Here is a 26,594-nt window from a genome sequence, read left to right as displayed (position 1 = left end):
CCCCTGTTCGTCGTATGCTCTGACTCTTGGTGCTCCATAGTCGAGGTCCATGGGGAGAATGGCCTTGGAACCATAGACCATGAAGAAAGGTGTGTAGCCGGTGGCCCGGCTAGGATTTGTCCTTAGGCTCCAGATCCTCCTGGGCTCCAAGCCAGTGAAACAATGCCTGCGCCGCTTCGACGAGGAGAAACGTAGGGACATCGGTGAGGAGATAGCCAAACTACTGGCCATAGGATTCATTAAGGAAGTATACCACCCAGAGTGGTTAGCAAATCCTATTCTTGTCCGAAAAAAGAACAGAAAATGGAGAATGTGTGTTGATTATACTGGCCTCAACAAAGTGTGTCCAAAGGATCCGTTTCCTTTGCCATGAATAGACCAAATAGTCAATTCCACCTTGGGGTGCGAAACCCTCTGCTTCCTTAACGCATACTCTGGCAATCATCAAATCACGATGAAAGAGTCCGACCAGCTCGCGACATCTTTTATCACCAGATCTGGAGAGTATGCTCAGTGACCTCCCTTGAGATGCCTGGCATATCCAAGGGTTTCCATGCAAAGATGTATTTATTGGTGCGGAGGAAGTCAACGAGCGCGCTTTCCTATTCGGAGGAGAACACGGTCCTGATACGGACTTTTTTGCCCTTGGAGCTGCTGGGATCCAAGAGGACCTCCCTAGAGCCTTCTGCTGATTCGAATGACCCGATTGATTTCTTTGCATTGGGTGCCTCTTCGATGACCTTCTCCCTGAGGGTGGCGAGCTCTTCGGAGGCAATGACTACGGATGCGTGTCCGCAGCATTCGACCTCGCACTCGTAAGCGTGCTGGAAGGAGGTGCCGATGGTGATGACCCCACAGGGGCCCGGCATCTTCAGCTTCAGGTACGTATAATTGGGAACGGCCATGAACTTCACGTAACATGGTCGCCCCAGGATGGTGTGGAAAGTCCCCGGGAACCCCACTACATCGAAGGTGAGGGTCTTAGTCTGGTAATTGGACCGATCCCCAAAAGTGATGGGCAGGTCGATCTGCCCTAGTGGTATGGCTTGCCTACCAGGCACGATGCCATGGAAAGGTGCTCGGATGGGACGGAGGTTCGTTCAGTCAACGCCCATCTCGTCAAGCATTTTGGCGTACATGATGTTGAGGCCGATGCCCCCATCCATCAGTACTTTGGTGAGCCGCTTTGGACCGACGATTGGATCGATGACAAGCGGATACCTTCCCGGGTGTGGGACGCCATTCGGATGGTTGGTCCGATCGAAGGTTATGGCGGATTCTGACCACCAAAGGAAGGCTGGCGTGGCTGGTCCGGCGGTATAGACCTCACGACGCGCGACCTTCTAGCGGCGTCTAGAGTCGTAGGCCATTGATCCTCCGAAGATCATGAGGGCGCTGGTCGGTGTTGGGAAGGCGTTGTCCTTCTCCTCTACGTCGTTTGTGATGGGAACAGGCTCCTTCCCCTGCTCCCCTTTGTTGAGGCCCCCGGCCAAGTATTTGCGCATGAGGCCGCAATCCTTGTATAGATGCTTGGCCGGGAAGGCGTGGTTTGGGCATGGCCCCTCGAGCATTTTCTCAAAGTGGTTCGGAGTGCCTTCCGTGGGCTTCTGACCACCTTTGCGGTCGGCAGCGGCCACGAGCAAGTTGTCGCGCCGTTGCTTCTTATTTTTCTTTTTGGCGGGACGGTTGGAGGCGCCTTCGCCGGCGTCCTTGTTCCACCTCATCTTTCCGTCAGAGCGATCAAAGATAGCTTCGACCACCTCCTCTCTAGAGGCGTGACTGGTGGCGATGTCTAGGAGTTCCTTGGTAGTTTGCGGGCCCCTACATCCTAACTTGTGGACTAGGGATTCACAGGTTGTTCTGGACAGAAAGGCTCCTATCACGTCGGCATTGGTGACATTAGGGAGCTCGTTGCACTATCGAGAGAAGTGCCGAATGTACCCGCAAAGGGTTTCATCAGCCTTCTGGCGGCAGTTTTTGAGGTCCCATGGGTTTCCAGGGCGTTTGTACGTGCCCTAGAAGTTGCCCACGAAGATCTCCGTCAGATCCGCCCAACTATGAATAGCATTGGACGGTAGGTGCTCTAGCCATGCTCGCACCGAGTCGGCCAAGAACAGCGGGAGATTGCGAATAATGAAATTGTCATCACTCGCACCACCGGCCTGACATGCAAGCCGATAGTCTTCGAGCCAAAGCCTGGGATTTGTTTCGCTAGAATATTTAGGGATGTTGGTAGGCGGTCGATACCTTAGGGGGGACGCAGTGTTGAGGATGTGTCGGCCGAAGGCCTGAGGGCCTGGCAGGCCGAGGCTCAGGCTTCGGTCCTCGTTGCTGTTGTAGCGTCCACCACGTCGGGGATGATAGCCGTGGTGTGCTGCTTCTCCATCGTCGCCGTGGGCACATCTCTGAGCGTCGATGATGCTGTGTACGTTGTGGCCATGGCCGAGGCGTTGATGTACTAGGACGACGGAGGGCTACCCGCAGGCTGGCGGTGTTTGGTGAATGGACACGTCCTTGGTGGGACGCACTGAGGGTGTGCACTGGCTGGTGTTAGGTTCGTGTTGTCGAGATAACGAACTTTCCGCCTGCTACGCCGCTGCATGCTCAAGAAACGTGCGAATTTCTTGGCGAGCGCGGTGATCCTCGGACGTCGCGGCCTCTGGAAGGCCATGCAGCAAGGCGGTTGCTGCGGCGATGTTCTGGCTAGCTCGGGCAAAGTGAGGAAGGACCCCATCGTCGGTGAGGATCCTTTGATGTACGGTGCAGGCCGTGGCGCGCGCACGCCCCCCGTCTTTGCGGCGTTCAATCTCACGATTGATGTCCGCGTATTCCCAAACGAGCCCTTGCCCGGCCTCATCGATCTCTTGCTGACGGGCCCTCAGCTGCTCTATCCTTAGGCGAGATGGGGCTATCATCTCTTCCCCGGATCTGCTGTCAGGGTTGTTTGCAGGGGTGACCTCTTCCCTAGAGGCGCTTTCGACATGACCTTCGGGGGTCTGCATCATGAAGCATTCCCGAGAAGGGTGGTGGCTCCCCCTACTGGAATCCGAGCTAGAGAACGATCTTGGCTCCTCGTTGAGGAGCTCGTAGAGGGTCTCTGTATCATGCTCAATCGCCCCCACAAACTCGATGTCCGTGGGTGACTGAACCAAACGTAGCGCCTGAAGGCGGCCAGCGGTCACCGCAGCGTTGCGGAGACCGAACGGAAATGCCATCAGGACGCTCCATATGGACCCTTCCGGACACAGGGTGGCATTGTGAGAGGCCTCCCATGGTGTCTGGACTCCCAGGGAGTTGCCTGGTGGGCCCTCAAGCCTAAGATGGCTGAGGTTGATGGAAGGGAGAGATGGGGCGGCTGAGTGAGTCAGCGCCAGCTCTCCTCCTAGTGTGATGATGAAATCTAGGTCGCTGAAATGCATGTGTGTGCCCGGAGCCTAGGTGATTGCGTGGGTGGCCATCCGAGGCCTGATTTGGAATGCGCAAGCTCCCCTACTTGGCGCACCAACTATCGGTGTTTCATACAAGCACCGGCAAGTAAATTTATAGTAATGCGTGTTAGGCTCGGATGGTGCGCTAAAGGACACAAGATTTATACTAGTTTGGGCCAAAAGTCCCTATGTCCAGTTTGTTGCTGCTCGTGTTATTAGCACCGTGAACGGTTTGTAGTAAGGGGTACAAACAATCAAGAGAGGGACTGGTCCCAAGTCTCTGATGGAAGGGTTGAAGGGAGGTCAAGAGGTTCGAGACAACTTGACTATGTGTATCTGTGTGTTGTGTTGTTCGGTCTCAAGAGTCCGTCCTCCTGATGGAGGAAGCGCATCCCCTTTTATAGAGGAAGGGAGTGGCTTTTACAAGGGCAAGGGTTTAGGATGTATACTCTACTTAGTCTTGTGGCTCACGTCTACCTGGCTTCGTTCTTCATTTTGATGAGTACGAAGGAAGATAGGGGCCTATAATACTGTTGATGTCTCTATAGAATGTCAGGTTGATTACAGAATGTTGTCCTACGCAGGGTGTGGGCTGTAGTACAGTGGTTTTGACTTATTGGCCTCTCCCACCCTTGCTCCACATGCCTTCTGGTTCCTGTGAGTCTTCGTTGGAGGGACGAGGGGTCAGGGTCCAGAGCGACGACGTGGTTAAGGCCTTCTGACTTGGCGGACCTGAGGGGTCGGGAAGCGGGTGCCGCTCCCTTGGGTCCATAGCGTGGTGATGGAATGTTCGTCGTGCGTGGAGATATTAAGTCCTTTTCTGGAGCATAGTGGTTGTTGTATATCTTCGTTGGGTTGCGTGTCCTAGGGCTGAAGGCGGCACCTACAACTCTACAGGGCGAGGAGCACGCACCTATACAACCTTTCGAGCTCTTCGGCGCCCGGAAGGGTCTAAAGCACCTGTCCTGTCATCCCCTGGCAGTACTTTTCCTGCCAGGGCACAGGGTATGGTCCTTGGAGCCATAGTTGACCCGAACATCTTGTCTTGCCCTATACTTATCATCTTGAGGGAATAGGGAGAAGTTGTCAGGGAGGATGAATCCAATCTTTAGATATGGAGCAGGGTCAGACTCGTTCCTTGTCGTCGGGCAAAACGGAGACCAATTCCTATCTCTCGGGTGAGACCGACCTCGCCCCTCTGGCGTCGGGCGAGGTGGAATCTATCCCTCAGCCCTCGGGCGAGACCAAGCCTGCCCTCAAGGCATCGGGCGAGACAGAGTTTATCCCTTGGCCCTCGGGCGAGACCGAGCCTGTCCCAATAGCGTCGGGCGAGACGGAGATTAACCTTGAGCCCTCAGGCGAGGCAGAGTTATCTCCCAAAGGCGTCGGGTGAGGCGGAACCAAACTCCTATCACTCGAACAAGGGATGAAACGGCACCCTTATGCGTCCAGAAGTTTTTCACGTTCGGTGGTTATTGGTTCCACCTTCTGGGGTACCCCGGTATTAGGTCCCCGACACTTAGCGAGTGTGATCACATTTAGGATCGATAGCCATACTATTAAGAGGGGTGAAACTCATATCAAAATGCGGTTGTCAAAGTACCACTAGATGCTCTAACTCATTGCATATGCATTTAGGATCTAGTGAAGTGCTAACATCCTTGAAAATATTTGTGAAAGTATGCTAACACATGTGCACAAGGTGATACACTTGGTGGTTGGCACATTTGAGCAAGGGTGAAGAAGTAAGAGTAGAAATCGAGTTAGTCGCGCTGGTCACAGAGTGATCGGACGCGTCTAGTATGGAGATCAGACATGTTCGGTATGTGACTCAGGACTGAACTGCACAGTGCGACCGGACACGTCCGGTCGCCACATCGGACGCGTCTGGTATGAATCTGCATGGTCGGTGTTCGGTAGTGCATATGATCGGACGCGTCCGGTCGAGCGTGGATGCTTACTGTACTTGACCTGACGCTGAGGCTCAGCGTCCGGTCAATTTCTAATAGACGCGTCCGGTCAGCCCTGGTGGCTTACTAGACTTGACCAAACTCGGTGGCTCAGCGTCCGGTCATTTGTAGTTCTGCGTCCGGTCTGAGCGTCCGATCACATGAAAGTGTGGGCTGCAACGGCTACCTTGTCTTGAACTGGACACGTGGCGGTCTAGGAGAGACCGGACGTGTCCGGTCGACCTACCGGACACGTCCTGTATTCACGAATGGAGCGTCCGATGCTGCATCTGGTCGATTGGACCAGAGCATCTGGTCACCCCGTGCTGTACCCAGTGAAGGGGTACCATGGCTCTATTTTATGGGGGGCTTCTATTTAAGCCCCATGGCTAGTTGAAGCCCGTACCTTTGGCCATTTTCATTGACATAGCAACCTTGTGAGCTTAGCCAAAGCCCTCCCACCCATCTCCATCATTGATTCATCATCTTTGTGAGATTGGGAGAGAATCCAAGTGCATTGCTTGAGTGTTTGCATCTAGAGACACTTGGTGTTCGTGTTTTGCTGTGGGATTTGCTTATTACTCTTGGTGGTTGCCGCCACCTAGATGGCTTGGAGTAGCGAGGATCGTCGAGCGGAGGGTGGTGATTGTCTTCGGCTCCGATCGTGGTGATTGTGAGCGGTTCTTGACCTTTCCCCGGCGGAGAGCCAAAAGGTACTCTAGTGGATTACTCGTGGCTTGTGTGATCCTCATCTTGTGTTGGTTGTGCGGCACCCTATTGAGGGTTTGGCGTGTGAAGCCAATTAGCGCGTGAACCTCCAAGTGAGTGAATCGCCACAACGAGGACTAGCTTGCCGACAAGCAAGTGAACCTCGGTAAAAAATCATTGTGTTCATCATTGATTCCGAGGTGATTGGTCTTCATTGTTATTCATCCTTGTGATTGATTGGTTTCTTCATCTACACGGCGGTATAATCTTCTTGACCACTCTCTTTATTTTACCGCAAACTAGTTGACAAGCTCTTTAGTGTAGCTAGTTGTGAGAGCTTGCTTGCTTGGTTGGTGTGGCTCTTTAGTTAGCCTTTGAGAGCACACTAACATAGGGTAGTGTCATAGTTATTGTGTGAATAGACACTATCTAAACTAGAATTGTGGTAGGTGGCTTGCATTTTGAGTAGGCTAGCGCAACACTTGCTTTACCTCATAATTGTCTAACCATTTTGTTAAGTGTTGTTGTAGAAATTTTTATTAGGCTATTCACCCCCCCCTCTAGCCATTAGGACCTTTCAGTGAGGTCTATGTGACTGAACCGGCCTCACCTACCTTCCTCCGGTGGTCAGAATCTGCCATAACCTTCGACCGAACCGACCACCAGGAGAGCGTCCTGTAACCGAGGAGATATCCGCTCATGGTCGACCCGATCATTGGTACGAAGCACCTCACCAAGGTACTGATGGATGGGGGTAGTGGCCTCAACATCCTATACGTCGCTCGATGCCATGGGCATCAACCGAGAGTGCATCTGGCCGACCAGAGCGCCTTTCCAGGGTGTCGTGCCTAGAAAGCAGGCCTTGCCACTTGGATAGCTCGATCTACCCATCACCTTTAAAGGTCCATCCAACTATAGGACGGAGACCCTCACCTTTGAAGTGGTTGAGTTCCAAGGAACCTACCACGCCATCCTAGGGTGACCATGCTATGCGAAGTTCATGGTCATCCCCAACTACACCTACCTCAAACTAAAGATGCTAGGCCTAGGCAAGATCATCACCGTCGGCACCTCCTTTTAGCGTGCCTACGATTGCGAGGTTGAGTGCTGCGATCACGCTGCAGCAATTGTCGCCTCTATAGAGCTCGCGGCTCTCAGGAAGGAGGTCACCAAAGAAGCACCCGACCCCAAGCGGTTGACCAGGTCCTTTGAGCCAGTGGAGGGCTCCAAGGAGGTCCTTGTAGACCCTAGGAGCATCGAGGGCAAAATGGTGCGCATTGGTACCATGCTTTTCTCTGAATAGGAAAGCGTGCTCATCGACTTCCACCGCGCCAAAAGAGACATCTTTGTGTGGAAACTGCTTGAATATGCCAAGCATTCCGAGGGAAGTCGCTAAGCATGCCTTGAAGATCTACCTAGGCTCCAAGCCAGCGAAACAAAGCCTGCGTCGCTTCGATGAGGGAAAATGTAGGACCATCGGCGAGGAGATCACAAAGCTTCTAGTGGATGAATTCATCAAGGAAGTGTACCACCCAGAGTGGTTAGCCAATCCTATTCTTGTACAAAAGAAGAGTGAGAAATGGAGGATGTGTGTTGACTACATAGGTCTCAACAAAAGCATGCCCAAAGGATCCATTTCCTTTGTTGTGCATAGACCAAATAGTTGACTCCACCTCGGGGTGCGAAACCCTCTGCTTCCTTGATGCATACTCCGGGTACCATCAAATCGTGATGAAAGAGTCCGACCAACTCATAACATCTTTCATCACCCCCTTCGGATCATTCTGCTATATCACAATGCCGTTTAGTTTGAAGAACACTAGGGCCACATACCAGCATTGTATGCTCAAGTGTTTTGGGGACCTCATCGGGTAGACCATTGAGGCCTACGTTGTTGACATCGTGGTCAAGTCCAAATGGGCTGACCATCTCGTAGCCAATCTTGAGCAAACCTTTGCAAAACTCTGAGCAAACGTCATCAAACTCAATCCCGAGAAGTGCGTCTTCGGGGTTCCAAGGGGCATGCTGCTTGGTTTCATCATCTCTGAGCGTGGCATCAAGGCCAACCCTAGAGAAAATCTCAGCCATCACTAGGATGGGCCCGATTCAGTACATAAAGGGAGTACAGCGAGTTATAGGGTGCCTTGCCGTACTCAGCTGCTTCATCTCACACCTTAGTGAATGAGGTCTCCCCTTTTGTCTAATTCTGAAGAAGGCTGACCACTTCGAATGGACATCTGAGGCCCAGGAAGGCACTTGACATGGTCCAGCGACTTCTAACGAAGGCCCTGATCCTGGTTCCTCCTACCAATGGAGAACCCCTCCTACTCTACATTGTGGCTACCACGCAAGTGGTCAGCGCTGCCCTAGTAGTGGAGCAGGAAGAAGAGGGGCATGCCCTCAAAGTACAGCATCCTGTGTACTTCATCATCGAGGTCCTATCCGACTCAAAGACCCGCTACCCCCAAATCTAGAAGCTTCTATACACCGTCCTCATCACTAAGAGGGAGTTACGCCCCTACTTCAAGTCATATCCGGTGACGGTCGTGATGTCCTTCCCCCTCGGTGAGGTTGTCTAAAACCAGGATGCCATGGGAAGGACCACGAAATGGGCACTCGAGCTGATGGGTCAGGTGTAACATCCCAGATGTTTAGCACTTAATAAAACTTTAATCATGGTCATTATCTTGCATAATCATCAAGCATCATGGCATATAAGCATCTCATGATTCAAATTGTACCATGTATATGTTGCATAGGAGTGGTGATATCATTTCTTGGAATGTTACCAAAAGACATCCATTTAAGTGTTTTGTTATTTTATGGAGCAAGAAATTCTTCAACAGTTAAAAGTTTGGTGTATGCAAATTGTCGAGTGCAAAGTATATACTTCACCATAGTACCAAAGTTGGATTGTGAAATTTAGTTAAATATGTTAAATTGTGAGTTTCAAATTTGAATCTAATATCAAGTTCTACAAATTTGATTCTATGAATTGGTACAAAACTTGTATTTTGAAATGGTGAAGTTGGTTGGATAGTTTGGAATAGGATTAATTACTAGATAATTCCTCAAAAATAGCTAAACAACTAATTTGAATTCTCAATTAAATGAATGAACAGTGCACATTGTTTGAGTTTCAATCCATAATTTCCAAACTGTTTTGAATTTTAATTTGATCCTTAAACCAAAGTTGAAGATCTTTTTATGTTCAACAACTTTGCTTAAAGGAGCTCACCACTTTACTTAACAAATTTAAGAGAAATTTGAAAGGGGAAGCTTCTGCCTGTCTGCTATAGTAGCCCGGCAACACCAGAGCGCCACCTAGCCGTTGCCGTGCTCAAAGTCGCCACCGCCAAGCCGTTTCTAGACCCTGGGCACGTCCTTGAGCGCATTGCCGACCTCGCACAGTCGCTGGCATGCCTCAACTGGTCGCCCTGCCCGTATAAAGGCCTCAGCAACGCTGTCGTCCCTTTCCTTCTCTCTGTTAGCCGTCGTCGTCGCCCGCTCTTGCCGGCAAAATTCGCTGCCTCTTCTCAATCCCAACTCGATTGCATGCTCTGACAGCTCCTCCATCACCTTGCGAAGCCCCTTGACTAGCTCTGTCCGCTTGAGTTCATCGGAGTTGGCCGAACGCCGTCGTCTCCTTCACTGCCGGCCGCAGCTCCGCCGAGCCTCGCTTCACCATGGCCAGCACGCTCCAGTAGCTCTCTTGCCCTTCCAAGACTGGTTCTATGTTCCTTGTACCTTGTTGATGCTTAGAAGCTTACCGGTTAAACCTTTCATGCTCATGGCATATAAGCATCTCATGATTCAAATTGTACCATGTATATGTTGCATAGGAGTGGTGATATCATTTCTTGGAATGTTACCAAAAGACATTCATTTAAGTGTTTTGTTATTTTATGGAGCAAGAAATTCTTCAATAGTTAAAAGTTTGGTGTATGCAAATTGTCGAGTGCAAAGTATATACTTCACCATAGTACCAAAGTTGGATTGTGAAATTTAGTTAAATATGTTAAATTGTGAGTTTCAAATTTGAATCTAATATCAAGTTCTACAAATTTGATTCTATGAATTGGTACAAAACTTGTATTTTGAAATGGTGAAGTTGGTTGGATAGTTTGGAATAGGATTAATTACTAGATAATTCCTCAAAAATAGCTAAACAACTAATTTGAATTCTCAATTAAATGAATGAACAGTGCACATTTGTTTGAGTTTCAATCCATAATTTCCAAACTGTTTTGAATTTCAATTTGATCCTTAAACCAAAGTTTAAGATCTTTTTATGTTCAACAACTTTGCTTAAAGGAGCTCACCACTTAACAAATTTAAGAGAAATTTGAAAGGGGAAGCTTCTGCCTGTCTGCTATAGTAGCCTGGCAACACCAGAGCGCCACCTAGCCGTTGCCGTGCTCAAAGTCGCCACCGCCAAGCCGTTTCTAGACCCTGGGCACGTCCTTGAGCGCGTTGCCGACCTCGCACAGTCGCTGGCATGCCTCAACTGGTCGCCCTACCCGTATAAAGTCCTCAGCAACGATGCCGTCCCTTTCCTTCTCTCTGTTAGCCGTCGTCGTCGCCCGCTCTTGCCGGCAAAATTCGCTGCCTCTTCTCAATCCCAACTCGATTGCATGCTCTGACAGCTCCTCCATCACCTTGCGAAGCCCCTTAACTAGCTCTGTCCGCTTGAGTTCATCGGAGTCGGCCGAACGCCGTCGTCTCCTTCACTGCCGGCCGCAGCTCCGCCGAGCCTCGCTTCACCATGGCCAGCACGCTCCAGTAGCTCTCTTGCCCTTCCAAGACTGGTTCTATGTTCCTTGTACCTTGTTGATGCTTAGAAGCTTACCGGTTAAACCTTTCATGCTCTGCAGCCACCGGAATGGCCGCACCCGTCGTTCACGCCTGTGACCAGCCGCCATGGCCTGTCGTGCCAGTTTCCGCGGCTGCCACTAGCTCCCGTGTCTTCGCGCCTCCTTGTGCCTAGAAACCACCGTCACCAGCCTCCCTGGACCAGGCCGTACCTCTGCAACCCCACTCCGACCTCGCTTCGCCATTGAGGCGCCCTGCCGCCATGCCACTCTGCCACCGAGCCGTGGGCTCGCGTGGCCAGACCATCACGGGCCGCGACCGGCCGAGCTGCGACCACCCTCAGGCTCGCCTCGCCACCCCGTCGCTCGACCACCCCTCCAATTGCCACCGGCGAGTCTTCACCGGCCGAAATCGAGCCACCCAACTCTTGCTCTGTTCTGATTCGCAACCAGGGACTTCCGCGCAGCAATAAGAACAAAGGCAAGGGCCTAACTATGAATCTTGTGACTCAGATAAATAGTGCGCTACAGGGTTTTTCTTTTTCTTTTTATGTTTTCAACTAAAACTTGTGAATTTGATTACTATTTATTGGTGCACGCTAAAATCAAGAAACTTTTTGTGTAGCATCTTCATGATGTCCTCTATGTAGGAAAAAATATGAAACCATGAAAATCAATAGTTTTTGGATGCTTAAAAATTTGCTCTTTTAATTAAGAAATGCTTGTTGTGTGATTTTTATAGGCCAAAATAAATATCCAGTGACCATGAAACTTTTATTGTATCTGTTTATTGTTAAAGCCTACCTCCACAAAAATTTGGGATTAATTTGATGATGTTTAATTATACTCTTATTTGTATGCCTTAATTATTAGTTAATAATTGTCAAAATGATAAACATAAATCATGAGATGTCCTGAATGGTTTTTGGAGTTGATTATAGATCATGAAACACCCCACCCCTGTTGTGTCATGGCCAAGTGATTACCTTCTTGATATGCTTATGTTCACCCTTTAGTTAATAATTCTAAATGACTTAATTAAGAATTTCATTAGTAAATGCATGTTAATAAACTTGATTGCTTCTTAGATGCAACCTCTTGGGTAAAAAGTAAAAGTTATACATTTCCTTGTATATTGTTTATACATGTCTTTTCATGATGAAGCTTTAGTTGGTAAGCATGTATGATAAGTGAACCTTTGACTTGTTAGAAGAACAACTAAAAATGCTTTATGATAATTACTTGTAATTATACCGTGAAGGAAAGTTGTATTCAAGTTATTAATTTTTGCATCCATCGTCAAGCATCATGTTTTATATCTCGCATCATATTAAACATGGCATTGCTACTACGTGTAGTGAACGAAAGCGAGAACGTGGTAGTCAATCAAGTTGTTGAGGAAGTTAATCCATCTGTTGAGGTCGGATTTGTTACCTGTGGAACGTCTTCGGAACCTGATTATTCCAACAACCAAGGCAAGCTCCGGATGCATTTAAACCTACCTTGTGTTTTACAAATTTATATCACTTTTGCTTTTCAATACTTACATTAAGTGATTAGGAGTTGAGTGAAAACCTAATTGGTGCATTACCAACCTTGTTTTTCAATATCAACCTTGTTACCCGTTTCGATTCGAGAATGCTTATTTATGCTTAGCCATGCTTAGAACGGTACAAGTCGGGTGATCACCGATCACCTGCAAGATATAAATGGTTTCTTGGATACGACTAGTTATTTATGTGATCATAAGATATGAGCATGTGGAGTAATAAATCTAGACCGGACGGACTCGGTGTATGGGAGCCACAAGACATGGAGGTCTTATGAGCGGGTTCTTTCCACCTGTGTCGATTAAGACACATCCGTTGTTGAATTGCATGAGGTGAGACTTTGTAGTACCGATCACATACTCCAGTAAGCCTTAACTTGGCTATTCTATTACGAGAATGGCTACTCGTGCACTAGGAGTGGAGAGATGACGAGAGTAGCGTGTATCCACGTGGCAATGGGCTGAAATGGTGGAGTACTGTATTCTCGGGTGGCGCGGACCCATTCTAGTTTTAGAGGATCTGAGGGTGGGTTGGTATATGTAGGTCAGGGACCTACATATGTCAGTGTGGTTGGAATCCCCAGCTAGGTTATAATCGGTTTGAATCGTCGTTGCTCCTCGGTTATGGAGACTCAACTCACTGTTCATCATCGTAGTTAATAACTGAAACTTGAGGAAGTTTTGAGAAAGATTTTAATACGAGGTTTGATGATCTCAGTACGTATCATGTCAGCTTTATATATGATTGATATGGAGATATAAATGTTGAAAGAAAGAATCTTGTTAGAAATCTTTTACGCAAAAGAAAGCCCGAACAGTGTTGTAGGCGCCGACATTTGTCTTACAGTATTGTGGACGCCGCCATTTACCCTTGGACGTGGATCCTAACGGAAGCATACGACAACCACTACGGTCCAGGAGGAAAAACTCACATCATCTATAGTAACGGACGTGCGGTCACTGTGCCTTCTGCTCCCCGTAGGGTCACGGATCAGCACCCTGGTCCGTCACGTCGACCACCGGAGTGGGATGGGACGTGATCACTTGCTAACAAAGCCAGAACATGGCATTATCAGTGGACAGACGCCCAGTGCGGCCCTATTAGGATCAACGGACATGCACCCAGCATAGAGCTATCCCTGGCACCGTCTACCGTGTCAGCGGGGGTCGCTCAGAGGAAAAGGAAGACCCGGCATCTTTAAAGGACCTCCTTTGCCTCTGGTTTTTCTTCTTTCTCCCATCTGTAATCCCTGCTTCTCCGTGGTCAATAAAAGGGGAAGGCAGGACACTCCACTAAAGGGACCGATCGATTCAACACACCATGCATCACATGACACATATCTAAGCAGCGACCAAGCTCTCAGCACCAATTCGACCTTTCCATCGGAGACTTGGGATACTTTCTCTCTCTCGTCCGTTTGTAACCCTTACTACAAACTTTTTTTTGTACTAATAACACGAGCAGCAGTCACGAACTGGACGTAGAGACATTCTGCCTGAACCAGTATAAACCTTGTGTTTATTTAGCACAATAACACAAATTTACTCACAATAACACAAATTTACTCATTGGTGTTTACTCGAAACACCGACAATTCTCCAGGTCAGACGCACAATAACACAAATTTACTCATTAGTGTTTACTCGAAACACCGACAATTCTGATTTTGATTTTTGTTTGCCTCATATTCCAATTCGTGTTCTATTCAAAAAAAATATTGTGTCTTATTTATTTGTGTAATACTTCTTGAAAGGAAAAAAAGAGCATTTTTTTTGTCTTTGGAGAAATATTGGCCATTGTTTGCGCTCTTCTGATTTTGATTTTTGTTTGCCCCATATTCCAATTCGTGTTCGATTCCACAAAAGAAGTTTTGGATACAAATCAGATCTAGCTCCCCGTGGACCGTACCAAACCGGTTCCGTCCGCCCGTGCTCCCGTGTAGGTGGAGACACGTTGTATACGCGGATCACCAATCACCGTCCTCCTCGCCCCGCCTCCAGAGAACGCGATTTGTTCCCCAATCTCCGCACCCGCTCCACCAGCCCTCCGCTCCGGCCGCCGAGCCCGCCCGCACGCCCCGATCCAGATCAGGTAACCCCGCGCCGACATCCCTTCGTTTCTTCTCTCCTTCTCGCGGATCGCTCGACGCGGTGCCGGGATCCCTTCTGTCCGCGCGGATCGCTGGTCCCGTCCCGTGCGTGGTCGGTTCGCTGACGTGATCCCTGGATCCCAAATCTTTCTCGGCGGGCAGGCTACTGAGATGCGTGCTCTTGTAAATTTTAATACGTCGCGGCGGATTTGTTGGTCCCTCTGCCTGCATGCCGCAATATATCTGGATAAAATGGCATGGAAGTAGACATCTGGCATAATGTGGCGATTTAGGTTTACGCGCCTTTGTTTGATCTGAAACAGTTGAGGTCCGTCTCTGATTCTGAATTACGGTACGTTTGTTCTGCCCAGGAGCTGAGAGATGGACGCGAACAGGCGCCAGAGTGGGATTCAGCAGCTACTGGCTGTGGAGCAGGAGGCTCAGCAAATTGTGAACGCGGCTAGAGCTGGTACTGTTTCCTCATCTTTTTTTGGTACAAGTCATTGCAAATCTAGCATAGCATTAGACAGCAACAGCCTTGTGAATAAATTCGTTCCATTCACTTAGATATCATTCTCTGATCCTCAATTAATGCTTGTAGAGTGAGAGTGAAGGTAATGTATTGTTTTGTTTGTGAACTGTAAAAAAAATGGCATGATATTACTATAGAATTCCCACCAAATATACAGCACCTGTTCTGATTGTTAGGCCATGCCCTCTCACGCCGAACTTACAATGTATAAATTTGCATATAGCTACCTGAGTTGAGATCATGATACATTTAATGTCCAACTCTGCACAAAGCAATCTTTAGTCTAAAGGGGAAAAAAGAAGTTTTAATTTTCTTTTTCCAATATGCAAAAGCATGTTTAACTATGAACTGTTTTCTGGTGAAATGTAACAGCAAAGCTAAAAGGTAATAAGGACTATGTTCTCACTGCAGTATAAACTTTAATGTTTTTGTGTGTTCTACAGCTAAGTCGCGATAAAGAAAAGTTGAAATCTTGCTTTTGTCAGTCCCATTAGCAAAAATATATTCCATTGTGAATCATGTGCTGTACAAATGTCTTTTAAACTTCTTTGCAAATTGTCAGCTAATAGGAAGATAAAAAGCCAACCCATTTTAACCCCCCTCCCTTCCTCTTAATATTCTGTCATATGAACATGAATGTTTCCTGTGTTCAATAGCTAAGTCAGCGAGGCTTAAGCAAGCGAAAGAGGAGGCTGAGCGGGAAATAGCCGAATACCGTGCCCAGATGGAGGCTGAGTTCCAGAAGAAGGTCGCAGAGGTATGCACACCTGCACACCCCCTGTTCCTTTTTCCCCCAGGATTACAGGACCTCACTTCTGTGTCTTTTTTTTACTACAGAGCAGTGGTGACTCTGGTGCGAACGTCAAGCGTCTCGAGGAAGAGACGGCGGCGAAAATCGAACAGCTCAACCAGCAGGCTGCAAGCATCTCCCCAGATGTCATTCAGATGCTTCTGAGGCATGTCACCACCGTGAAGAACTGAGGAATGCTGTGCCCAAGTTATGCTCGCAAGCTTGTATCATGGACCTATTTATTTTTGTCAGGGTGGTGAGGAATAATATGTCTCTTGTATCTGTAATTCCTTTTCTTAACTACGGAATAAGCCGCAGCAGCTTTATAGCGGTAACTGGGACTGGTACTATCAGAACTTGCCATTATTTTGGTATAAAATTGGTAAATAATATTGTTTTATTTAAATTGGATTTTCGAACAAACTATTTTGTTGATTACCTGGTGCTGCTGTTTTCCTTTCTTGTATGAGATCTGCAAATTCATCATGGAGTGAAAGCTGCTCGACATGGAAATTCATGGTGTTGCTTTCTTTTTTATCTGCAAATTCCCTCCCCAAACCACTGTTGACACTGAGTGGTTTTGGAAAAGAAAGCGAGACAAATGGTATTGTTCTTAACGAACTAGAAACTCCGAAGGAAGTTCCAGTTTTGCTGCTCAACCAGTGAAAGCTTTCGCTGGAGCTAAATCCAACGCATGGATATCATCAGACTGCAACTCGTTCCAAAAGGTAACTCCAATTATGTCCATAGCACAAGCATGCCAATATGCCACGATCTACGAGACTACGATCACACCTGTTTGGCAAGCTACACTACCATTGTGTTTCCTGTAGCACACATCCATTATCATTCAGATTTCAGAACATGACCAATGACCATTATCCCGACTGTGTGCACTGAATCAAAGTTCAGCTAGGCGCTAGGCGGAATCTAGGCGCTGACCCATCACCTAGCGCCTAGTCGGGAGTACTCGGTCCTAGGCGCTCCTAGGCGTTTTCCTAGGCGTTTTGGCAATATAGCCATAAATTATATATATATTATGTATATATATATATATATATATATATATATATATATATATATATATATATATATATGTATATAACTACTATATATCATATGAGTCACAGTAATGAGTAAGTAGAAAAAGAGGGCCAGTAGACATATCTGATTCCTAGCTGGCTTACTCTTGCTTTCTTGCATGTTCCTAGCTCCTGCCTCCTGCAACACATTTTGACAGCTAGTAGTTAGTAAATTAGTCAATAGACAGCTAGTTGGTCATAAAAAAATAGAAAACACTAAGTTGTGACTTATCTGGATGATTTCAGTAGCCTCCCATCCATGAGCACACCATATCAGCAGCTGGTAATTACAATACAAGTGGATAGGACAGTAATACAAGTGCACAACACAATTTATAAATAAAGGACAGCACAAGCACATAGTTCCCTCACTCACTGTAGTTCAATACAAGCTGCACAACACAATTTATAACTAAAGGACAGTACAATACAAGCTGCAGTTCAAATTTCTTCTTCACTGTAGTTCACATCCTCATCGTCATACTCTTCTTCTTCAGACTCAAATTCTTCTCCTTCATAGAGCTCCCTCACTCTTACACTTCTACGCAGCTCAAGCTGTTTATCTGCTCCCACTGCCTCTCCAATGACAGACCAAGGTATCCCGGTACCTTCCATCTCATCTTCCTCCCCATCTCTAAAGTCAGCTAATGCACAATCATCCCCACCCTCTTGGAGAAAACCTTGAGCTTCAGTTGTATCACTAGACTGAAGTATCTCAGTGATTTTGTTTGACTTGATCTTTTCTCTCTTACTAAGCAGCTTGGAGTTGAATTGGATATACACCAGCTTGTTGAGGCGGGTTGTAGTAAGCCTATTCCTCTTCTTAGTGTGTATCTACAATTTAAAAAGAGCATTCTCAGTTCTACAATTAAATTGTAATGCTGCTGAAAGCCTGAAATAGAAATGTTCATAATAGATAGGTAGTTAGGTACTAACCCCTTCAAACCCACTCCAATTTCTTTCACAACCAGAAGAGCTTGATGTCAAAGATAGGATCCTTGTAGCCATCTTCTGTAAAGCCGGTGTTTCATATCCATACAGTCTCCACCATGATGTTGAAATAAAAAAACACCTCTATTAGTTTAGAAAACAGCAAACAACAAACAGCCATGATCCATGCAAGCTTATAGGAAGTACCTCTACCTGGGTTGTAATCAAAGTTTTCAAAATTCTTAGCAAGCTTCTTGCTAAAGGGTCCTTCTCTATTCTGAAACTTCTTTAGTTCAATGTTGGCAGCATGATGCTGCATGTCCTCATCATGATAATAAAATTTCTCAACACAAGCTATAAACCCTTCTGATATTTTGGGCTAATCAAAGATTGATGGGTCACTATAGCTATAGTGAGGATTCAGCAAATAGGCTGTCAAATGCAATGGAGAATCAAGTCTTCCATTCATCTTCTTGTCAATAACAGCTATTACATCCTTGAACCGAGCCTCAACATTTTCAAAGGCCTCTTTGATCTATCTCTTTGCCTTTAGTAGTTCTCCATAAAGGAAACCCATGGATGTCCTCACATCCCCATCAACCAAACGGAGGACTTTGACCAATGGCTCAAAAACAGTCAATGTTAGCTTCACATCCTTCCAAAAGCTTGGACTCAATATAGTTGCTGTTGCCTCTTTTCCTTTCTTTGATTTCACATCCTTCAATGAGTCTCACCTACTATGAACCACCATCTTCCTTAACTGGTCCTTCTTCTCTTGCATGCTACTCAAAGTGAGAAAGTTTGAAGCAAACCTAGTCACTCCTGGCCTCACTACCTCTTTCCCCTCTATGAAGTATCTCAAGCACTCCAATGTCCTTGTGTGGCCATAGACAAATATGGTAAATGCCTTTGCTTGGTCAACCACTTTCTTAAACCGAGTCATGTTGCCAATTCCTTGGAGCATAAGGTTGATTGTGTGAGCTGCACAAGAGGTCCAAAATATGTGTGGTCTCTTCTCTTCCAATAGCCTCTTTGCTCCCATGTTGTTAGAGGCATTGTCAGTCACTACTTGCACCACATTGTCTGGACCAATCTCTTCAATTGCTTTGTCCACAAGATCAAAGATGACCTCACTGGTATGTGAGACATGTGACATCTCCTTAGAGCTGATGAAGGAGGTTCCATCAGCACAATTGGTGCACAGATTCATTATGCTTCTCCTCTTCCTATCTGACCAAGCATCAGTCATAATAGAACATCCATTTTTCATCTTCTCGGCTTCACGCTCCTGCAGCAAACTCTTGGTTCTTTCATATCCTTCTTCCAGCAACTTCCCTCGCAGTGCATCCTGAGTTGGAGGTACAAGTCCTGGACCAAATTGTCCAATTGCTTCGTACATTTGCTTGAACTCATCATTATCACATGCATTGAAAGCAATTCCTGCCAACACAACATTGAAAGAAGCATAATTAGTGTTCAGTACAGGAAAACAACATCTAATGAACTTTAAAATGTAAAAACAGCATAGTATACTAGCAATTTACCATGTGTATAGGCCCATCTTGCAATGTACTTATGCACCTCATTGCTTCTTTCTTTCCAAAGTTTCTTGTTCAGCTGTTGTTGCTTTAAAGAATCAGACTTGGTAGCTTTAGGATCAATAGCACGTGTCCATTTGTCAATGGGTCCTAATTTGTGGGGCTCTCAACTTCCAACACATGTAACTTCATCTGAATCTGTTCCAACCCTAGATACATAAACTTCCTCTCTAATTTCTAGCTCACGAATAGTCTTCTCCTCCCTCTTCCTTTTTGCATCAGCTAGTGCCTTCTTGCACTTCTCTTTAGCCTCCATAGCCTGTGGTGTTCTTGCTGTGCATTTCTTCACATTCTTTCCTTCATGAGCCAAATGCTCCTTCAACCTATGAATCCCTCCTCTCATCTCCTTGTCACAGAGCTTGCACTTCACCTTGTCCTTGTTGCTAGCATCAACAAGAACACCATAGTCCCATCCAACATCATCTGAGTTCCTTTTCAGGAGATTAGTTGCCTCAAGGCATGTTGCATCTGGTGTAGAAACACCTTGTTCTGTCGACATCCTACATTCAAATTCAAGAGTTGAATCAAGCTCAAAGAGACAGGTAAGGACTAGTATCGCTCAAATTTTAAGTTTTTAATGATAAATCATTGTAATAGAAGCTTTAATGTTAACATGTTTACAATCAACTGTGAAGAAAATGACAGAGCAGTCATCAGATGGAATACCAGGGGCAGAGCCAATTGCCTCACTTACAAAGAGCATTGATCACAATAATCTGTCAAGTTTTGCTCTCCAGGTCTGTTTTCAGTGTTGTCTGATTACTTAATGGTTACTATTACTTGTAAGTTGTAACAAGGCTGCACAAGCTGTTTAATGGTTACTATTACTTATGATTTTATGAAGCATGTGCCTCTTACCATGCCAACTTCAATCATACAGTGGAACAGCAGCATCACTATAGCAGTAGAGTTATGAAGGAACTTTGTCATTCACCAACTCACAATTGCAGCATGTTTTGTAGAATGAACACATCCTTACAAAGGTACAAGTCTTAATAGAAGCTTTTGCTTAATGACTTCAGGTGAGTAACAGTTTTTACAGTAACCTTTTGTTGATTATTCACCTTTCGCAATTACAGTAAACTTCTGTAAAGAAAGAGAGCATGCAGGGGAGATGAGCAGGGGAGGAGCTGCCGGCATGGGAGGGGAGAGGAGCATGGGAGGGAAGGGAGCTCACCTTGGGGACTTGGGGTGGTCGGCGGGGAGGGGTTCTAGTCGAGGACGAGCAGGGGAGGAGCAGGACCGGCGGGAGCAGAGGAGGAGCAGGGGAGGAGCAGAGGAGGAGCAGGGGAGGAGCAGGACCGGCGGGAGCAGAGGAGGAGCAGGGGAGGAGCAGAGGACGAGTAGGGGGACGAGCTTGGACGAGCAGAGGAGGAGCAGGACCGGCGGGAGGAGCAGGCCGCGCTCCCTTCTAATCCTCGCGCGCCTGGGTCTCGTGGCCGCTGCGCGGGCCTGGCCGCGCGAGAATTCCTCCCGCGCTCCGATTTGGCGCGCCAAACTCGAGCTCGCCCTCGCCTAGCGCGCCTCCGCGCCGCGTCCGCGCCGCCTAGCCGCGATGCGCGCCTATGCCCCTAGTCGCGGCGACGGGCTTCGCCCAGCGACTAGGCGCCGCCTAGCCGAACTTTGCACTGAATGATGCATGTAAGGTGAACAATCTCGCATGGCCTCCCATAATTCAGGGCCCATCTTGTCCTACAGAGCTTCTGATTCTGAACATGCGATCAGTGGATTACGGTGGGTCTAATGACATGTGCAGCCCATGCGGCCATGCCTCAAAGAGGCACTAAGATCAGATCATTTTTCTAGCTCCTCCTATTTACGCCGTTGCACACATAAGAAGCTAAGAAAAGGATTCTAGAGCTGGATCAAGTTCAGGAGCCGAAGAAAGAAGACACTAAACAATTGCAGCCGAATAATAAAGAAATTACTTGCTACAATTTCTCTCCTCGGTTGGCCAACAATTGAACCAGTGGCCACTATCTTTTGTTTTATTTACTTACATAGGGTTCCACACTTAGAGTTGGAGCAAGATCAACCATCGCATCAGTGTTATCTAAGTTTATTTCTGTTTTAGGTGGCGGTAAGAGAAAATGTTAACCCCTCACTGACTGTACATGCCCTAAATTCTGTACCAAAAGCTACATGATCTCAGTATCAGAAACCATTCATTTCATACTGACTTGCTCAGCATGGTCTATAGTACCAGTACCAGCTTGCTGGACCAAATATGTTGATCACCGCCCACCAGAAGCAGCTGTTGGATCTTGGATGCAAAATCCTCTAGTGGTGGTTGAATGTCACGAAAATATCAACTGCGCCAATCTTTCAGTTATCACATCCTTCAATTCAAATACCACAAATCATAAGTTACCTGCCAGGCTGCCAACCTCCACCATACATGATCTAGTAAAATCATACACCATGATTAACTTCTATGCTATGGTACATATGGGTGAAGGTGGCATCAACCAGTTACAAATAGGCATAGGCAGTTCTGATATGTACTGCAAGACAACATATAACCTGTGGTCCAACAACATGTTATTCGTTACTTATTATTCCAGCCTACACGAAACACAATACGATATCCAGATTATACCATCGAGCAGGCTCTGCAGTTTTACAATATCTTCAGGGACAGGTAGCCTCGGAGCATTCGCACTGCAGAAAATGACGCAAGATTCATAACATGATCCTGATAGTACAACTCCTAACTTGCATAAATCAACTAAGGATTATATATAACAAATTGTACAGAACATAAGGTCATTACCTTAATAGCAATCCTGGCTTATGATTCTCTGAGTCTCTGGGCTGATATTTACTGAGCATGATATGAGCCCCTGTAACAGCAGGAGTGTTAAGAGGTTTGACCCACATGAGAATTGCATCAAAAACATATAACGCAAACATACAAAGTGAGATGCTGCATTAAGAAACCAACACTACTATTTTAACAACTAAATGGTAAACATGAATACTCTGAAATGGCAAGACGCAGAGTTTTTCATTAAGAAACATGCTAATGCATTTTGCTCTGGACTCTGGAGTACAGCTTAATATTTAGATTTTCATTAAGAAATGGGAAGCGTGAGAGATTGAAATAAAAAAAGGATGAGCAAACTAATGCTCCCTTATAAGGTACAAACATCATCTAACAATAGCTTCTATGGTACAAACTTTAAGAGTATAGTACATTTGATACTTCAGGAGCTATATATTTACTGTTCTGCTTTTTAACGACTCAACACATTCCAATTCTTTTGAATATATTCTAAGCATTCTAGCAATCCTCGCAATTTTTCAAATGACTCTGTTTCAGGGAACTCAAATCTTGCATCAGTTAGCTATCCAATCTAGAATGTCTTTCCCACGTTGGCACATGTACAATCATCACCACAAATGTGACATCAAATTTATGCTAAATTTCAAAATTGAAATCACCATCTCATCTTCTAGCTACTGTAATAGTGCAAGCCTCTAACAAATCTGGAGGCACCTTTTCATGGAAAAACCTACATGGCCGAGTACTTCTGCATTATCCTAATCAAATGGTTTAGCAAAATATTTATAAAATCAGAAAAAAGACAACATTTGATGATAAATCTACTAGTATCTTTCCATATGGCATACAGATACTTGTTTGTTAGTAATCGAAGTTTGAAGTGTCGACAGCAAGCATTCTAGGGCAATATCGATTCTGAGATAGTAGTTCGATCCTTTGGTGACTCTTATTTGTCCACCATCCTGTTTCCTTCACCCTTTTGGCACCAGCTCAATCATATGATTGACTACTTTATGTTAATAATTCTTCAATGGCAGTTTATGGTACTGTTCCTTGCAATTAACATCTGTGTAATTAGTTCCCATATTTATATTGTCATTAAAAAAACACTCTTTGTAATGAGCCTGATTGTTATGTTAGAACAAACTTGCCTAAGGCCACATTCATAAATAGACTAAACCACATTCAACGCAAATACTCTGAGATATACCTACCCTTCAGGACTAAAACTGTGTTGTTAGCACAAATGTACAATGGAGGTAGACAGACTAACAAAGGCATCCAACAAATCCATAATTGTACAAATGGACTCACCCGAATTTGTTGGATCCATATTTGCACTAATAAATAAATAACTATTTATGACAGTTCCCTTACAACCTCCAATACATTTACGTGCAAACTAACAGATTTATCTGAATAGAGGAACAGCATAAAAACACAGATGCATTATTGGTCATATAAAAATTAGATTATTCTCACAAATATAGAAAGAAGAAGGTTGAAATAAATAAGTTCCTTACTTTTGTTAACATGGAAATGCCAAGCCAAACTATGACAAAAAAGGAGATGCCACTGAACCCTATTCCATATTCGCTTACCACCAAGTATGATGGTGCTGTCCATACAGATGCTAGGGACATATCATATGGAACGAAAGAACTATTTTCCAGTTGTCCATCCCACATCCGAGCTATCACTGCCTATACTTTGAATAAAGTATCCATACCACTAATCTTTCCAATTCTTTTCAATCCAGATTCAATTCTTTTCAATCAAAATTCAATCACAAGCTCACAACCAATATCATCATCGAAAGCTAGGAACCATTAAAAAAATGAAGCAATATCACTATTAACATCTCAGGTGAACGTAGAAGTCCTTATGATCATGCAAAATTGCAAATCCCGTTCAGCAATTCAGATGATTCAATCCACGATAACTATACCCAGAAAAGTTGAATCCGGCCCCTGATTAACCTAATGCAAATCCTTCAGTTTTACCACAAATTTAAGTTAAAAAAATACTACAAATTCAGTAATACTTATAAACAGATCCAGCAGCTAAAAATGTTGAAGTTATAGCATTCCATGTCCTTAAGTGTTAGGAAATTCTCTAACCCAATTCCAAAGCCCCAGTCTTTGAAGGCATCAGTCTTAACTGCTGAGCAAACTATTGGTAACGGGATAACAAAGTCCGTAAACAATCTATCGCGAGAACACGCAATTACCTTCACAGGGATGTGGAAACGGAACACCTCGATCGAGCCGACAACCTCAGAGACGATCTCCAGCGGCACTGACCCCGCGGCCACGTCCCCGATGAGCTCGATCACATCATCCAGCACCCTCCCTGCGTCCACCCACACCTGGGCATCCGCATAGACCTCATGCCTGGCCGCAAGCTCGCCGGACCAGGGCCACGCCTTGGCGGACCCGAGCAGGTGCCCGCGGTAGGAGACGGCGGCGGAGACGGAGCGGTAGCGGAGCGGGAGGACGAATCCGGGGTTGCGGACGCGGAGCCGCAGCGCGAGGCCGAGGTCGAGGACCGGCGGCTGCACGCGGAAGCTGTCGACCCGGAAGTCGGCGACGCGGGCGGCGGGCGCGGACGGGTAGAGGAGGAAGGCGGCGCCCGCGAGGAGCGCGAGGAATAGGAGGAGCGGGAGCGTCCGCGTGCAGAGGCGGCGGAGGCAGGGCGCGCGGCGCGGGCGCAGGCGGACGAGCACCGGGGAGCAGGGCGCCGGGACCGGGACGAAGACGAGCGTCGGGGCCGGCGGCGGCGGGGAGGGATGCGCGTAGGAGGCGGCCGGGTAGGCGTAGTAGGGCTGCTGAGCGGGATGCGGCGGCGCTAGGAGGGGCTGGCCTAGGTGCGCGTGCGGCTTCTCGCCGTCGCCGGTCGCCGCCGCGGTTGCGGGGGGAAGCGGGGGATCTGTTGGGGTCCTTGGGGAAAGGGAATGGAAATTTCGCAGCGGGTTGGGACCCGTCTCCAATAGAAATTAGACACGTGGACGCTGAAAGAGTGATGGGAAAGGATTCTCAATTTCTCAGAGGCCACAGCCCACAGGCCAGGATGACTTGTTGAGAAGATGGGCCCCGGTGGGCTGATTCTCTCAGAAGCCCTCGCCCGTTGCTGAAAAACCAGATATTGCTGGGAAGCTGCCGTGTAGAGTGTAGACCTGTGTTCGGCCCATGTTGGTCACCTTGGGTCCGTTTGATTTGTGTATGCTGTTCTTTTTTTTCTAAAAAGTTTTTCGCGACCGTGCCGAGGCAGCTTTTACATTAAGCAGAAGTATATACCGTGTAATTCTCAAAAAAAAATACAAAGTTTAGATGGTAATCGTTTGATTACCGGGCCAAACGCACCCTGAGCTCACGCGATTGTGATTACAAACAAGCTACTTCACGACAACAAAACCTACTAGCACGGCGGCAAACATCAAAGTAGTATCAGCTAGCGACGCAACGTCCCACTCTCAACCCTGCGGCTACAAAGCATCATTGTCTTGCAATTGTTGTTTAGCATAGCAGTACGTGATGCCCTAGTGCCCTAGTGATGTGCCCAATCATGGATGGCTGCCGTAGAAGGTCGCCATCACTTTGCTGCTCGTAGTAGGAGGCATCTGATTCTGAAGCTGAGCAAGTGCCAAGGTGTTAATCACTCAATAGCGTGATTTGGACGGGCCAGAAGCTCTGGTCGCTTTCCTCAACTATTCCCATCGTCTACAGTGCTGCCAGAGCTACCTAGTGGTTCATAACTCTCATTGATCGTGATACCATGACGTTTAGAACTTGCTAATAGGATAGCAAGCACAAAGATGGTTATTTTCGGCGTATTTATGCCTAACAATGGTTAGTTTTGTCGTCCATTGCAAATTGGGAAGATAAACCTAATCTCTGACAAGCAGGTCCCACGACTGTTATAATGCTAACAAGTTTTTAGCAAGTTCAAAAATTTTAACAGCTACTAAATTCTCTCTGAAGAGGACTAGTGGCTGAAGTTAGAAGTTGCAACATTCAAGCTACAATGCTGACATGCCCTCAAGTTGTTCAATGTAGCAGCAGCCTAGAATAAAATAAAATGCAATAAATTTTCTATGCAACATATATTCTTCTTCCAAATAAAAAAAACTATGGATTAACAGAGAGACGATTCCTCAGCAGACAGAGGCCATCCCCTGCCACGTCGCCATGGGCCAGGGTCTCCTAGAGAAGAACACCCTAACTGGAAAGGACAACGGCACCTTCAGACTTCAGACTTCAGTGCACCAGCACAACCAAGCACCTCTTCAAGGGGACGACATCACTTCTTTCCAAAAAAAAATGAAAATAAAACCCTCAAGGTA

At 46.6% G+C, this 26,594-nt stretch overlaps 1 protein-coding gene, 1 long non-coding RNA gene and 1 pseudogene across 2 annotated transcripts; 1 reads left to right on the top strand and 2 right to left on the bottom strand.

Moving 5' to 3' along the window:
• The first annotated feature begins 14,411 nt into the window (after nucleotides 1–14,411).
• On the top strand, nucleotides 14,412–16,280 carry LOC136551214 (V-type proton ATPase subunit G1-like). The gene is made up of 4 exons (XM_066542793.1): nucleotides 14,412–14,537; nucleotides 14,907–15,004; nucleotides 15,724–15,824; nucleotides 15,905–16,280. The coding sequence occupies exons 2-4, from the start codon at nucleotides 14,917–14,919 to the stop codon at nucleotides 16,046–16,048; spliced, it is 333 nt and encodes a 110-aa protein (XP_066398890.1). The 5' UTR covers nucleotides 14,412–14,537; nucleotides 14,907–14,916; the 3' UTR covers nucleotides 16,049–16,280.
• Nucleotides 16,281–17,213: 933 nt separating this feature from the next.
• LOC136551213 (uncharacterized) lies at nucleotides 17,214–19,913 on the bottom strand. The gene is made up of 3 exons (XR_010782493.1): nucleotides 19,414–19,913; nucleotides 17,876–19,309; nucleotides 17,214–17,773 (listed from the first exon to the last, which is right to left on the bottom strand). It is a non-coding gene; the product is annotated as an uncharacterized lncRNA (long non-coding RNA).
• Nucleotides 19,914–21,790: 1,877 nt separating this feature from the next.
• On the bottom strand, nucleotides 21,791–25,442 carry LOC136548306 (uncharacterized; annotated as a pseudogene).
• Between the last annotated feature and the right edge of the window lie 1,152 nt (nucleotides 25,443–26,594).

The sequence above is a fragment of the Miscanthus floridulus genome, chromosome 4, assembly GCF_019320115.1.
Source record: "Miscanthus floridulus cultivar M001 chromosome 4, ASM1932011v1, whole genome shotgun sequence".
Lineage (NCBI taxonomy): Eukaryota > Viridiplantae > Streptophyta > Magnoliopsida > Poales > Poaceae > Miscanthus > Miscanthus floridulus.
Note: the sequence above shows the minus strand (reverse complement) of the source record. Positions and strands in the feature narration are given on the sequence as shown.

What these genes read in the sequence shown, in the direction of transcription:
- LOC136551214 (XM_066542793.1), top strand. Translation starts at nt 14,917, where the DNA reads ATGGACGCGAACAGGCGCCAGAGTGGGATTCAGCAGCTACTGGCTGTG. An exon ending in TGTGAACGCGGCTAGAGCTG is followed by an intron (nt 15,005 to 15,723) that starts GTACTGTTTCCT and finishes TGTGTTCAATAG; the next exon opens with CTAAGTCAGCGAGGCTTAAG. An exon ending in TCCAGAAGAAGGTCGCAGAG is followed by an intron (nt 15,825 to 15,904) that starts GTATGCACACCT and finishes TTTTTACTACAG; the next exon opens with AGCAGTGGTGACTCTGGTGC.